The 17,021-nt window shown below is 34.5% G+C and overlaps 1 protein-coding gene across 2 annotated transcripts in view; it reads right to left on the bottom strand.

The window, feature by feature from the left end:
* The window catches only part of N4bp2 (NEDD4 binding protein 2), a 71,362-nt gene that overhangs the window by 10,225 nt on the left and 44,116 nt on the right, over positions 1–17,021 (bottom strand). For both annotated transcript variants that reach the window (XM_077803315.1, XM_077803316.1), the window contains 8 exons: positions 15,733–15,888; positions 10,992–13,339; positions 10,276–10,361; positions 9,694–9,739; positions 8,035–8,231; positions 6,695–6,813; positions 3,995–4,133; positions 479–667 (listed from right to left, as the gene is read on the bottom strand). In XM_077803315.1, coding sequence (XP_077659441.1) covers positions 479–667; positions 3,995–4,133; positions 6,695–6,813; positions 8,035–8,231; positions 9,694–9,739; positions 10,276–10,361; positions 10,992–13,339; positions 15,733–15,888 — 3,280 coding nt within the window. The remainder of the gene's footprint in view (positions 1–478; positions 668–3,994; positions 4,134–6,694; positions 6,814–8,034; positions 8,232–9,693; positions 9,740–10,275; positions 10,362–10,991; positions 13,340–15,732; positions 15,889–17,021) is intronic.

The following is a 17,021-nucleotide window of genomic DNA, read 5'->3' on the forward strand; positions in this document are numbered from 1 at the left end:
TGAGATATATTCTGTTTCCTTTCCTCCAGAAAACTTACCCATTTAGAAGTGGCACTGAATGATCGAATCTAATCTTAAAGAAAATATGGACTGTCAGAATAATATGTAATTCACATAGGCTATCAATATAAAACAACTGAGTGGCTGGGGCTCAGTGGTAGCGCACTTGCCTGGCCATGTGTGAGGCACTGGGATCATTCCTCAGCACGACATATAAATAAATAAAATAAAGATTTATCAACAACTAAAAAAGTATTTAAAAATAAATAAAATAACTGAGCATTCAAAGGAGATTAAATTCACACAACCACATTTTGTTTACATGATAATGCCTTATTGATATCATTTATATAATCTCCAAACCACGCCCCCTACCCAGTATAATATAATCACAACACAGTACAGGGTTATCTGCTTTAAGATTATTTAGATACCATAACTAACAAAGAGTTGAATTATAATCAGTTTTCTACTTTACCTGCTGGGCATAAAAGGTGGCAACATTTTTCTTCCCCATTCGGTAAGCTTCCTTAGCTTTGCTATAGCATTCCATCCTCTTCTGCTGGTGCAGGAAAGCCTCTGCCCTGTAGTCATCATACTCAGGGTACTCGAAATCCTGGAAAGATGGTTCACTTGGGGTATCTTCAGTCTCCTTCAATTTCTTTGCCTATAAGATATTACATAGTAAGTAACATTCAAAGACAGTAAAAAAACACATATCTTCAGAAAACACATACAAAACTTGGGCTCTCTCATTTATCATCTTTCTTCTCAAAAAACAGATTCTACCTTTTAAGTCAGGCATTTATTGACTATCAGTAACTTTTTCATGTCATTAATGTTACCCCTCCCCTTTTTAACCATTCTTACCTCAGGAGATGATGAAGAGTTCTCAAAAGTTATGAAAATATAATTAGGTCACATACAAGCCAAAAGACAGAATATGAGATATTGAAAGAATAAAACTCATTTATCCAATGGAGGAATTCTAAGTTCATTAAAGGTAGAAATGGCATATTTCAATTTATCTTTTTAAAAATCCAACTGAGAACTACATATACAAGGGCCCTGAGTTCAATCCCCAGCACTGCAGGGGGTGAGGGAAAGGTAACTTAAAAATCCAATTGATACAATAAACTGAATAATCTTCTCTTTAAAACAGAAGAGCCAATCATAGTGGCCCATTCCTGTAATCCCAGAAACTAGGCAGGAGTATCAAAAGTTCAAAAGCCAGTCTCAGCAAAAAGCAAGACGCTAAGCAACTCAGTGAGACTCTGTCTCTAAATAAAAAATACAAAATAGGGCTGAGAATGTGGCTCAGTGGTTCATTGCCCCTAAGTTCAATGCCTAGTACCAAAAAAACAAAACTAAAAAAAGAGCTTAAGGAGTTATCATGGCTGGTAGTTAATAAAGATTGTAACTTTGTTCATGGGGCAGTTTCAACCAGCTAATTAGATGAGGTCAGCCACTAGCCACTGAGGTCAATTAGCTATTACTAGCTATTACTCAATTTCAAAGATCTTTTTAAAAAAATTATCATGTGATAATAATCATGTGATAATATTATCATATTAAAATTATCATGTGATAATAATAATGTATAAAACAGACCCTTAAAGGAAAAGTCACTGTACTGTAAAGATAATGAAAATTAACCATTATGTAAATTGCCTCAGTGCTCTCCACCAAAGAGGAAAATTACATTTTTAAAATAATATTCTCACATGGTGCATCCAAATATCTCTAGAATATCAAAAACCAGTGTCAAAAAATAAATAAAATACATTACCATGCTTCTAACTCATTACCAGACCTAAAATATGTAAATCAATCAATTAATTTTTGCAACAAACACCCAACTTATTTTATGAAAAAACAATGCAAGGATGTCTCTTTAATATTTATTTTCTAGTTCTTGGCGGACACAACATCTTTGTTGGTATGTGGTGCTGAGGATCGAACTCGGGCCGCACGCATGCCAGGCAAGCGTGCTACCGCTTGAGCCACATCCCCAGCCCCAAGGATGTCTCTTTTATAAGAATATTCACAGACCCTATCTTCTTATTCACTCTTGCTGGTGCTTAAGCACAGACCAGTTTATATTAAAGTTCAAATATTCTGAGTGCCTGGCTTACTTTCCTGATAAAATCAAAGACTTCAGGGAGGCAGTTTAATAAAAATACTTTCTACAGCCTGGTACAGTGGTGCATGCCTGTAATCCCAGCGACCTGGGAGGCTGAGACAGGAAGATGGCAAGTTCAAAGCCAGCCTCAGCAAAGTCAAGGCACTAAGCAACATGGTGAGAGCCTGTCTCTAAATAAAACACAAAATAGGGCTGGGGATGTGGCTCAGTGGTTGAGTGTCTCTGAGTTCAATCCTCAGTACCGCCCCCCCCAAATAATACTTTCTACAGTGTTTGAAATTTGCACAGTGCCTAACACTATGAACATCATAAATCTCTTACAGCAAGGGTCTCTTTTTACTAAACAATGCAAATCATATTTGGTTCTCTAATAAGAGATCTTTCATTGCCTGTTTTCAAAGAAGAAAAAACAGTAAATGATAAAAGATACTTTCTCAGGTACTCTTTTAAAATGCAGCTGGCATTTATTTTTATATCCATTTCATATGAATGTGCTATACTATAATTTCATTAACAAGAGCCAAGTGAAATATTCTTTCTTTCCTAAAAATCCACCTAATAAGTATCACTTATTCTCTTATAAGCCTGATTGATGCACTCTAATGCCAAAATCATTTCTTATGGATAACAAATCTGCACATTTTAATATTACTCCTTATTTCTTTAGCCTTTATTAAAATGTACAGGTTTGTTATCCATAGGAAATGATTTTGGCAATTAGAGTGCATCAGGCTTGTAAAAGAATCCTAAAAGATCTTTACCAGTTTTGTGACACCTACCCATATTTTGTGAGCAAGACTGATTTCCAGAATAACTTAAAGGTTAACATTTTGGTCAAGGTTTATATAATTCACACAAACTCCCTTTTCTGATTTTCCAGTCATCTCCCACTTCAAACAATACACCTCCTCCCTATCGTTTCCCTCATCATCAGAATGACCCACAGTGCCTTGAATACCATTAGGACAGAGAAATAATCTTCATTTCTAGTCTGGCCTACAAGGCCGCATGATCATTCTGTGCACTATCTGCATCTTATAATAAATGGCATCTATCTATCATGGTACCTTATTTTCCATATGATCACAGGCATCAAGGATATCACTTAGATTCTGTCCCAAGAACAGCAATAATAGGTCATATGAATAACAAAATTACCCAAGTCCAATATATCATCTATGTCATGGTGAAATATTCAAAGAAAAAAAGGAACAAGTAAATTTATCCCTGAGAATTCTTAGAAATAACAATAATATAGGGCTGGAGATACAGCTCAAGGGTAGTGCTTTATTTTTTATTTTTTGATGCTAGGGATTGAATCCAAACAAGTGCTTTACCACTGAGCTATATCCCCAGCCTGGTAGAGCTCTTACCTAGCATGCCAGAAAGAAGGAAGAAAGGAAGGAAGGGAGGGAAGGAAGGGAGGGAAGGAAGGAAGGAAGGAAGGAAGGAAGGAAGGAAGGAAGGAAGGAAGGAAGGAAGGAAGATAAAAAGAGCAATATGATAAAGTTATGTAAAAATGTCTTTATATAAGATTAATATACAAAATTTTTTATGCATTTACAGTGAACAATACAAAAATAAAATTAAGAAAATAATTCCAATATAAAATGTGCAACAACTTTGGAAAAAGAGCACATATTTACACTCTAGATCCATTATATTATAAAACCCCACTGCTATTCAATTTTGGGGGTGCACATGGAATTCTAAACCAAATATGCTATTCGTCATTAAATTTCCCATAGTCAATGGTGAGAAATAATCCTTAAAATTATTATGCTTAATAAACAAATCTTATTTTATATATAATTATCTACCATTGTAGTGAAAAAATAAGTAATTGTATACCTTTTTCTCTTTAGTCTTCTGTGCAGTATGAGAAGTGACATTCTCATTTTGGTGAACAAAGTCTTGAGCTACAACTGTTTTTACAGGATCTCCTTCGAGAACACAGTTTAAAAACTGCACTGTGTGTTCTAATGAATAGCTGTAGAAAGTTTAAGTACAAATACAATGTCAATATGTAAAAATAAGATACGTGGAGACATTAGCATAAGCAATCATCAAGTATTTTGTAAGAAATAAATTTTCAACACTGAAACAAAATGTTTATTGTGTATTTCAAAGAGTCAAGACTGATCTGCAGGAAGCTAATCAGGAATAGGCTCACACAAACTAACTTTAAAATTCTTAAAAAATTTCCAAAAGGTAACATTGGAGGGTGGGATGGATGGAGAAAGGTTGATCAATGGATACTAAGTTACAGTTAGATAATAGCAAGATGTTCTAATGTATTATTATATAGAAGGGTGATTATATTATCTATATTATCTACATCTATATAATATTAAACCACATTGGATACCCTCATGTTCTAATATCTAAAGAAATTAATTCCAAAGAAAATTATAAATTATTTCACACTACTCATTATTTCAGACTATTTATGCCTCTCATTTCTTCCATTGGCCAGATAATGAAGAGCTGACCATATCTGAATATTTTTGAAATGTGACAGGCAGTTATCTAAAATAGTATGTATTAGTACTCTTCAATTTATCATAGATGACTTGTGAAGGGGAGCCATTTGGGACTTGCAATTTAGCTTTAATCCTCTCATGATGCTGCCTTAGAAAAGCTCAACACAGAGGGGTTTCTAGGGGCTGAATGCTACTAACAACTATCCAATCTTTTTGAGCCCTTAAAATCACCTACCAGCTGGACATGGTGGTCCACACCTGTAATCCCAGAGATTTGGGAGGATGAGGTAGGAGGATCACAATAAGACCCTATCTCAAAATTTTAAAAGCTGGGGATGTAGCTCATGGTAGAGCACTCCTGGGTTCAATCCCAAGGATCACAAAAACAAACAAAAAATCATCTGCCCACTCCTGGGGCTGGAAGTTAGTCCCCACCACTGGTATTTTGTTTTGAGGGTTATGGCCCTAAAAGATTATACTTCATTCATAAGTATAGATTATAAGATTATAGTTCAAGTATAGAAGTAACTTAGCCCACCTACCCTCCTTACCATAATGAAGTTGAAGCTACTGTTTGCTAAAAGAATTAGCTGTTGGCAGATAACCACCCACTCCAAGCGCCTGACTAACCAATCACTCTGACCATCCCTAGAAAGGACTCATAGAACCCCCTCACTTTGCTTGGGGAACACAACTCTGAATTGTTTCACCTCAAATCCTCTGGCCCCTGCCCCAACAGAAGAGAGCTACCAGATGCCAGCAACACCTTCCTATCCCGGAACTTTCAGAGATCTTAATACATAATTTTAAGAAAACAGTAGGTTGGTAGTAAAAATATATTAAAAAGTTATGGATTGAAATAAAACTATTTAAAAAACAATTTAAATGACTTACTTAGAACTTTGCATATTCAACAGAGAATAATATTCTTTTCAAAAGTGCTCTATAAAATATTTATAAAAAATGATCATGTATTAAACCACAAAGAAAATCTCAAATTCCAAAAAATAGAACTCTTTATCTATGCATGCAGTACTAGGGGTTGAACCTTAGGGCCCTCTACAGCTAAATTATATCCCCAGCCCTTTTTATTTTTAGTCAGGGTCTGGCTAAATCGCTGAGGCTGGTCTCACACTTGGATCCTCTTGCCTTAGCCACCTAAGTCACTGGGTTTACAGGTGTCTACCATCATGCCTGACAAGAAAAAAATTTTAAAAGGGTCAACCTTACTAGTAATTACAAAATAAAATTTCTTTTTTTTTTAAAGAGAGAGAGAATAGAGAGAGAATTTTAATATTTATTTTTTAGTTTTCAGCGGACACAACATCTTTGTATGTGGTGCTGAGGATCGAACCCGGGCCGCATGCACGCCAGGCGAGCGCGCTACCGCTTGAGCCACATTCTCAGCAATAATGAAATATCTTTTTTCCTATCAGATTGGCAGAAACTTAAAGTTCCTAATATCCAGGGAGGTTATACTCCCTGTACATATAATTAATACAGCCAGTCTTTATTAAAGGAAATTTGCATTAGCTATAAAATTTTTCAATGACACACACTATAAAGCAGCAATTTCACTTTTAGGAATTATCCTACAATAGCATTCACCCATGTACACAAAGATGTATGTTCAGGGATGCTCACTGTAACATGGTTAGAATTTTCTTACAGAATTTTCTTACCACAAACAGAGGTATATTTAAATAATTATGGCACTTTGGATTAATCTGCAGGCTTGAACAAGAAAAGAGCAGATCACAAGGACAGAAAAATAAACACTAGCAAAACTACAAAATCAGTACATAAAATACAATCTCTTATTTAAGTGAAGTACACACACACACACACACACACACACAAAAGCAAATAGGCACATATCATTAGCACATATGTAAGAAAAACATTGAAGAATATTCCCAGGAACTGTTAGCCTTCTACATTATATACATTGCATTTAAATTTGTTTATATATTATTTTTAATGAGAAAAAATAAACAAAAAAGATTATTTGGCATATGCTTTCAGTGACATCAGAGTAGAAACTCTAGATACTCCTTCTGGCACTCACTTGTGATCCTTGAAAATGTCCACCAGAAAATTTTGATTAATGGCTGGAAATATCTTAAAGAGCTGCTTCTCCTTTAGTTTAGTGGCACAATCTTTTTCAAACATAAGTGTCTCCCTTTTCTAAAACAAAAACATAAAAATCACCTTTTAGGATGAAATTTATAACACAAGCAATGCTAACCAAAAGAATAATTATTTTGTTGCAAAAAAAACTAAGAATTTACAAGCAATCAAAGAATTTCTTCACTGATTAATGGTTGAAGTTAGTAGTGTATCATTGCACTATCCCATTTTTAGAAAGTATTTGAAATCCAAAGGACTTAAAATCAGCATATTACAGGGACACAGCCACATCAATGTTTGTAGCAGCACAATTCACAATAGCTAAACTGTAGAGTCAACCTAGATGCCCTTCGGTAGATGAATGGATTAAAAAATGTGGTATATACATAATGGAATTTTACTCAGCAATAAAAGAGAATAAAATCATGGCATTTGCAGGTAAATGGATGGTGTTGCAGAAGATAATGCTAAGTGAAGTTAGTCAATCCCAAAAAACCAAATGCCGAATGTTTTCTCTGAGATAAGGAGGCTGACTCATAGTGGGGTAGGGAGGGGGAGCATGGGAGAAATAGAACTCTAGATAGGGCAGAGGGGTAGGAGGGAAAAGGAAGGAGCAGGGGGTTAGCAAGGGTGGTGGAATGTGATGGACATCATTATCCAAAGTAACTGTATGAAGACACAAATTGGTGTCAACATACTTTATATACAACCAGAGATATGAAAAATTGTGCTGTATATGTGTAATAAGAATCGTAATGCATTCCACTGTCGTTAATTTTTAAAAAATCAATAAAAAAGACATTATATCATCTGATGATGCAAAAAAAAGAAAGTATTTGAAGTTGCTCATAAATGTATAACTACATATATAATCACACAGATGTGTATGGGTGTATAAATATGTACACACACACTCATATATACATATCCAATACATTCAATCATATTAATAAAAGAATATATATATACAGTCATGCACCACATAACACCATTTCAGTCAATGACAGACCACACATACCATGGTGTACCACAGCCTAAGTGTGTAGCCTACACTCTCTTGGCTCAAGCAAGTACACTCAATGATGTTCACTCAACATATTGCCTAATGTCACATTTCTAAGAACATTATCCCTGTTGTTAATTGATACATGACTATATATAAATAAATAAAAGGTTAAGCATGGGGTCCAGTCTAGGAAACAGAATTAAATGAAAATCACAAACAAGCACAATTGACTGAGTCAGAAACAATAGCTTAGTATTTGTACTAACTCATACCAAATCATGTTTTTCCTGTAAGGCAATTTCTTCCGACATTATTTCTCTGAGTGATACTTTTTTAGTTTGAGTATTCCAATGATCCAACAAGGGGAGCATTTCGGGTGCTGCTAAAGTCTTCAGCAATTTTTTGCCTGTTCTCTGAGATGATTTTTGTTCAGGATTATCAAGACCAATATGTCCAACCAGGGAAGAATCTACAAGAGCAATATAAGTACTGTCAAATCCTCAACAATTAATGTACAAAATCCAACAGAGGTCAAGGAAATGTGCTACTGTTTTTAGGTTTTACTTTTCAGCTTTTAAATATATAATAGCTCTGAAATTTCAAAATACATCTACACATAATTGCAAATAAGAAATAAAATGTGTAAGTGTAGGAATATTTCAAATGAGAACATTGATCTGAATAAAACTATTAATCAACTTAGCATATAATGGTGATATGTATTTAGGACACTAATAAATAGAGGAAGTTGCAGCCAATGAATTGAGCAAGTGAACTCATTGGTTAGTTCTGCCCAGCTACTGCAAGGACTGAGAGGATCAATATTTTGGCAAATCTGTAACTCACTGGAGGCACACAATAAATATTGAGCTAATGATATTCAAAATAAAGAACTGAACATTCTAAGAAGTTCACAGTAACAGAATTTAATGTGTAAAATTTCAGCATCTCTACAGACACATGCTGACATATTGCTTTGTTTTCCCAGGGAGAGAAGAAACAGCAAACACTGGCATTCCCACAACCACCATACACTCCAGGTTCTTCTACCCCTCATACCACGTGGAAGCTATGATGTAAGCATAGGTCTAAATCCAACCTAGAGCTCTATGCCTTGGTCACAGCTGGGAGTGGACAAAAGAGATGCCTGGAGGATTTCATAAACAAAGAAGTACCCTTATCAACACTTCTTCCACCCCTCAGCAGAAATCAATGAAGACAATGTTGCCTTAAAGGAATCATCTGTAATCAAGTATTCAAAGTGGTAGGATGTACCAAAAAGCAGGCTGGCCTTTGGGCTCTAATATTTTAACATCAGTAAAAACTTTGAATAACCATGTAATGCAGTGCTCTCAGATATTATATTTTACTGTTCCCAAACCAAAATACTTTTCAGTTATGCAGAGCAAAACCTTAATAGGGAACACTTTGACTATATTTATTAGAGCATACTTTAGGTGTTTCACAGCACTCATGATAAAGATATAGTACAGAGGTTTTATTCTCCTTTTTTATTTTGTATCAAGATTCAATGTTAAAGCCCAGCAAGGTAGGGTATGCCTGTAATTCCATGGGCTGGAGAAGCTGAGGCAGGGGGATCACAAATTCAAGGTCAGCAAGGCCCTAAACCCCTCAGTTAGACCCTATCTCAAAGTATCAAAATAAAAGATTCTAGGGATATAGCTCAGTGGTAAACCACCCCTGGGTTAAATCCCCAGTACAAAAAAAAAAAAAAAAAGAAAGGAAGGAAGAAAGAGATTAAATGTTAAATACTTTTAAAGAACTTTCATTTACAAATCAAAATTTGAGTAACATATTTTTGGAAGGATATTTAGAATGAGTTCACACACACACACACACACACACACACACACACACAACCAGTTACAACATTAAGACAAGAACATCAAAAATAAAAATACATGCTTTACCTTGAATAACCCTGCCACAAGATACTTCCTCTTGTCTTTGTCGCTCCTAAAAACGAATGCAGAGCAGGGGATTAACAAAGGAGTGCACTGGTAACCAAGCTCACAGGTTATATTATTTTTCCTTAAAAATCATTTCTTTTTATATAATTGTAAATTGTTCTTACTAACTGTAAGGAAAACAATAAAATTAGATAAATAAAATTATAAATATGGCTATATCTAAATACTGCTCCACTTACAGAGCTCTTACGTTGCATTTTCTAAAAAAATGTTTTTGAAATTTAATCAATTCACACTGCAGTCTTTTAGGGAATAAAAAACTCACTGTTTATTTTTTTTCTTAAAAAAAAAAAAAATCAACAATCACATTGAGCTCCATCGCTAATTATATAATTGGCCAGTCTGGAAATAGCTCAAATACTGAAAAGAGAAAAACAATCAGTAATCTGTTAACTGGTAAAAGTTCATTCTCTCAAAGTCAAAATTCAATAAAACTTTTATATAGTATGGTAGATTTTATTGAAAACAAAGGTAACGAAATAAGACACAAAAGGAGTTCTTCATATAAAGAAGCCTACCAACCATTACAGATTCTTTCCATTTCTCATGAATCACTTTAGCCAGATTCAGATCTATATGAACCACACAATCCTCAACTGTTAGAGACCCTTGTAAAGGGGAGAAAAAGAAAAGAAAATACATTCATTACTCATTATATATTTGCAGAAAATGTACTCAACTATCATATGCATTATAAAGCTGATTTGTATTATTAATTAGTAACTTATGCTCATCTATTTACTTTAGCCTCTTGGAATATTTTTCTGTTGTCATTGTTTTCACACTTCTTAATTGGTACAATTATACAAAGTTTCATCAAGAATCTGTTATTCACTTTCCTTAGTTTCAATACATGTAATTGATTCATTTCCATTAGTTCAGATTTTTCAGTAAGTGTATTCTAAGAAATTAATTCTTGCTTTAAATGTATCTGGAATAGCACCAGAAGACTCAAAGAAGTTCATCTGTGTAAGTGTGAGATTAATACCACAGTAAATATTCAATTCACACATGGGATGGATGCAAACTACAATATAAATGTTCTCTACTTCTTCAAATCTCTTTTTATTAAATCCTCTAAGAAACATGCTGAGCAAAAATTAAGGCACTATGTGCAGTCAGACACCATAAATTACTTTTACTTTTCAGTTAGCATATGAAATAGTTTTGCAATTAAATAGAACCTTTGTATTTCTTTCACACAAAGACATAATATAGGTAACTTAGTTTTTCCTTACCTGAATCAATACCAACTGGGCCAAATAATTCATTGAGTTGAAAAGCCAGTTCTGGGGGTAATGCCAATTCCAGACAGTCTATGGTCAGAGATTTGGCCATCCCTGGCATGGGATTCAATATCTCAGTTTTATCTTCTTCATTAACTCCAACTGACAAGCTACTTCCCGCCATTAGAATTTTCTCCATTTCCTGTTCATCTACATTCATAAATTCTTCAGAATTCACAAATTTCACATAATCTTTTGGAAGATTTTCATTTTTCTTTATTTCCAAAGAATCAGTAAAGTAAACTTCTTCATTTAATTCAAGATTTGAAGTACTTGATACAGAGTTTAAAATATCTGATAAATTTAAAGAAGAATGTATACCATCTTCAGTCTCTGCCGCTACTAGACTGTTCTCTATTTCACTCACATCTTTAGGGGTAGCGGATTTTAGAATAACTGGAAGAGACTGCTTGAAGCTACATAAACCTGATAGTTCTACCTGGCTATTACGAAGTATTTCACTATTACTCTTCAGATCTACAGCAGCATTAGGAAATACATTTGTTATTGATCCAAGCTTTTCTGCCTGCTCTGAGTTTAACTTTTCAGCATTATAGCTAGACTGTGAATTAATATTACTGATACAGATTCTAGGACTAATTTCTGGCACAAAAGAATTAGAATCCTCTACTGTTTCTCTTTGGCTAATAATTTCCTTCAAATTCAATCCCATAGAAAATGGTCCAACTTGTGATTCATCATATGATTTTTGGAAATTGTCTGATTCAGTATCCTCACATAATTTAGTTTCAGAATCCAACAGAAGGCTTGTGGCCCAAATAATATCTTTATTACACCTTTCATATAAATCTTTTAAGGCTTCTAATGAAAAAGATCCAAACAGCTTACAAAGGATGTTAAGATTTTCAGATTCATCAGCACTGGTAAGTTCACTTTCTTCAACATACGTGCTTTTATCATACATTACCCTATATGGAATTGTCTCTTGAACATTTGACTTTGTGTTAATATTGAAAGCTTTTGGTTTAAATCCATCTAATCTTCCTATTAATACTTTGATAGAATCTGAAACACTGATTTTATTCTTCTCTATTTTCCATAAGAGAGCAAAATCCTGTGGTTCAGTCTGGGTACATGTGCCTACTTCTATTCCGGGGACTCCTCTAGTCATTTCCCCTGGAAATTCAGCTAGAATTTGTGGCCCTACCACTCCAGTAATGGTTGCTGTATTACTCGTGAAAGTTAGAGGCAATGTGTGCTGCCCATGAATCATTTTACTTAGATAAGTTTGATTCTCCTGGGTCATTTCACTGGGTATCATGTCAGCACTTTGTAGAGTGGAGCTCCCCAAGAATTTTAGTTCTTTAGGGCATGTGCCCCAACAGGCTTGTGTTGTATATAAGGATATTTCATTCATATTATCATTAGTTCCAAATTCTAGGTTGGGTTCACTTAAATCAGCCTTTGCCATTTTTGATCTATGCTCTCTCTGAGCTAAAGAATCAGATGAAGGCCAGTCACCTACAATATTAAATGAGTTTTTTTCAGGATTTTTATAAGTATCATATTTACAGCTATTGAGAAATTCTGAAGAATCATCACACTGTGACTTCCTGCCATCATCTACACTTTCATATGGAGATCCTTGTTGTTGGATATGATCTGTAATCATGGACACACTATTATCTGATACTTTGCGTGACTGAGGGCGACTATACTTTTTGTCGCTTTGTATAGATGAAGCTTTTTCAGATTTTCGGTTCCTTTTTGTTCTCTGACCAATAGTCTTATCAACTGGCCAATCACCAACAAAATTCGATAGCTCATGTCTTGGAAACTTTTCCGAAGGTGATTTGCTTTTTTGTTTCCCAAAGGCTTTTTTCTTTACTGTTGTTCTTTCTTCTAATATTTCACCTGATGAAGATTTTTCATTTTGAAGTGGTACAGTATTTGCCAGATCGAAGTCTTGATTATTTTCACCAGAGCAAATACTTGGTGATACTCTATCTGCATCAGTTTTAATACACTGTTTTTCAGTTGTCATTTCTACTTGCTCTTCTTTTTCTCTCTTGTCTGCTACTTGAACTTTGCTTCCAGAGTCTGAAAGATAGTTGTGTGCAGCTTCCTGAATGAACTGACTCTGAGTGTTATGATGTATACCACTTATTTCTTTCCTTCCTTTGCTTATATCTGCATGGGGGAGATATGTAATATTCTCAGGCAACACCGTTTCTTTGGTCACTTCAGGATTCTTTTCTTCAATTAATTCTAGATGCTTCAGTGATGAGGATAAAACATTTTCTTCTTTTTCAGAGGTAATATCTTCATTGTCTCTTGGGCTGTAAGATGGTTTTTAAAAGTATTATAAGGAAGTTTCTTAGTGTTGGCATTAATACCATGATTTAAGAAGTATTTGACTGAAAGACAGGGCACTTACCACTTATTCTAAAAAATTCTAAAAATAAATTACATTAAAATTATAAAAGCCACGCTAGGGATATAGTTCAGTGATGAAGTGCATGCCTAGCATACAGCAATTCCTGCATTTAATCCCATGTGTAACACCAAAAAAATTTTTTTTCTTTAAAACAAAAGCTAATGTTGATCTTCCCTATTATAAACTATGAACACATCATTTGTTGTAGCCTCAAACACTTAGCTAGCATGAGGCTTAGCACATCTGAAGCAAATTCTTTGAACTGAATAATAAACATGAGATTTTTTCAGTAAAGGTATTCATTATGCACTAAATATTAAAGTCAAGGATGTAAATTTGTTCCCAGGAGAGCATACCACCTCCCCAGCTTCTTTCAAACCTATTTAAACTTAGCATATGTAAAACTAGGTCTACCTCTATATCTATATCTGTCATGTATTACTAAAGCAGCTTCATTTACAAAGTCACAAAGAGCCAACCAAGATGATTTACATGATTAAAAGAAATTAGAGAAAGGGGAAGAGATTTCATTTGAGATGTCATCTGTTAAATGTTTTAAAATCATGCTTGATGTTAATTTCAGACTCAGAACACTTTTGCCTAATCTTACACTTTCAACTTCAGTGATTTTTCCTTATTTAATTTGTCCATTTATCCTCCTTTCTTTCTTTATTCTAGGAACCCTCAAAGTCCCAACTCTCCCATGAAGCCTTCCTAAGTGAAATCATACCAGACATTCATTGAACTTTCTATGTGCCGGATTCTATTCTTTACAGTATCCTATGAGGAGAGTGTTGTTACTGTCATTTAGTAATAATGAGATAAAGTAAAGAGAGAGTTTGTGATTTATCAAAGATTAGAGCTTTGGGATTTGGGCCTAGGAAATATAGCTCAAGTCCATGTTCTTAACCAACCACTTTGCAATACCATTTCTCAATTAAAAATCATTTATGAGTTTTCTCTTCTCCACTCCCAACTCCCTTTTTTTTTTGGGGGGGGGGAGTCCCAGGGATTGAATTCAAGGGCACTCAACCACCGACCACTGAGCCACATTCCCATCCCTATTTTGTATTTTATTTAAAGACAGGGTCTCACTGAGTTGCTTAGCATCTCGCTGTTGCTGAGGCGTACTTTGATTCTCCTGTCTCAGCTTCCTGTGCTGCTGGGATTACAGGTGTGCACCACAGCGCCAAGCTCCAACTTCCTTTCAACAGAGTCTCTCCATCTTTTATCATCATAAAATATGTATAATTAAGACCTCTACATATATCTCGGTTCTTCTTTACTCACTTATTTATCAAATATTCATGTACTATAAATACTTAGTAGAATCAGTACTGATATGGTTTGGCTAAGTGTTCCCCAAAGGCCATGAGTTAACCTTAGTTCTCTGAATGGCACAACTAGGTAATATGGAACATTCAGAGGTGAGAAGGCAAGGTTTTTTGTTGTTGTTTTTATTTTTATTTTTTTACCATATGATTTATTTTTATTTTTTTTTTAGTCATACATGACACCAGAATGTATTTTGACATCTAATACATACATGGAATGTACATACATCAATCATTCCAGAGTATGTACTTGAATGAGATTGTGGGACAGCCCCCCCCCACCACCCCATCCTTGACTCTTCTTCCTCTTTTGCTTCCTGGCCATAAGGTAATCAGTTTTGCTCCTCCACACAATCCCACCATGATAAACTGCCTCACCCAGGGCAAAAGCAATAGGGCAACCAGGCCAAAAGCAAACCTTTTCTGTTCATTAGATGATTGTCTCACATATTCTGTTACAGTGAAAAGGAAGCTGACTAACACAAGTATATCCCAGATAGTAAACTTCCAAAGGGCTACAATATATATAACTCAGTAAAAGTATATTATGAATAACTAACTTTTATGAGACTAGCTTGAAAGAATATTTTCAGTAAAATATTAGAAAATTAAGATGTGATTTGGATATACATAAAATAACAACAGTGAAGAGATAGGGAAACACTGGAATAGTAGAGCACATTACATAAAGAAGACAGATGTATTCATAGTACAATCACAAATTCACAAAACTCTAAATACAATGAAAAAACTTTTATATTATCTTTCACATGAACTTTCACTTCTCTAACTTAACCTCAGCTAACTCCAGAGGAGACTGTACCTAAACCCTTAAAAATAACAAAAGTCTACCTCATTTTTAAAGTTAATCAGCAGTAATTTTACAAGCTCCAAAAGTAACTGGTTTCAAAAAATATTATGTTTCAAATTGAATTTTTTTACATAAGGCATTTTAACCTACCTGGAATTTCTATCCTCACAAGAATATGCACATAATTCAATACGTTCAATTTTCTCTGGAACTGAAGAACTCATGATTATTGGCACTGAAACAAAACGTTGATAGTGGTCTAACATTCTTGTTATTTTTTCTTTGCTTATCCCATGAATATTACGCCTAAAAATTCCAGGAAAGAAAAGGTGCAAAGGATATTGGTAATTGATTTTTTTTATTAAATATAATGTCTAGGAAAACAATGATACATATACATTTCTCTTTTTTTTCCTTTTTTTTTTTTTTCCCCTTCAATACTAGAGATGGAACTCAGGGCCTTGAGCAGGCTAGGCAAGAATTCTACCACTGGGCTACTATCCCCATTAATGATACATTTCTAACACATAATCTTAAACTGTTTATTATGATGTAATATATGCTATTTGATTCTAATTTTCATTTTTGTCAGACTTATTAATAAATTGCCATTTTCTTAATCATCCCATACAATCTTTTTCAAATACCCTTTATCAATTTGTGAAAAAGGAGGTTTCAATAACTTTAAAAGAAGTTGTTCTCAAGTCTGCAAAAAATCTCATAAGCATGTGACTGTCATTTCAAGGTATTAACGAACTATTAACTAGTAAGTAACAGACATCACATTATAAAAGTTTCCCCTTGTGCCAGTATTGCAGACCAGATGCCCCAAACTGCCCTCCTACTATAATAAAACTAGATCCCAAGTAAATTAAAATGAACATGTTTTATTAAATTTTAAGTTCAAGCAAAGAACAAAGACTCTGGATATCCAAATATGAAGTTATTTGTGTTTTCACTCATGGTGGCTTATTTCTTCATGTGTCTTTGTTAGTGAGCTCATATTTAGTTGAAACTAAAACATGGAAATCCTTAGCTCTTAAACTAAAGGAGCTTTCATTCATATGGCATCTGGATCTGCATCTGCCCAGGAGGTGAGATGGTTATGCTTTAGTCACTCAAGTGTCTTGTCTTAATGAAAACATGTCAGCTACAACTCTTCTATCCTAGGTTAGAGTCAAGGTTTCACGTCTGAATCCCAGGGCTAATGTTATTGTTTGCCTCTTGGATGAATCTGGCTTTCATATTTACCTACCTCGATCTTGTCTGGTTTCAGATCACAGAGAAGCAAAGAGATAGAAAATATGAAAGACAGGTTAAGAAACATAGACATAGAGGACAGAGCAAAAAGGTCTAGTACATATCTAATTCAAGTCCCAGGAAGAGAAGAGAGTGCATGGGACAAAATCAACTTAAAGAAAAATGCTGAAAAATTTTCA

This window comes from Urocitellus parryii, chromosome 10 (genome assembly GCF_045843805.1).
Source record: "Urocitellus parryii isolate mUroPar1 chromosome 10, mUroPar1.hap1, whole genome shotgun sequence".
In the NCBI taxonomy this organism is placed as follows: Eukaryota; Metazoa; Chordata; class Mammalia; order Rodentia; family Sciuridae; genus Urocitellus; species Urocitellus parryii.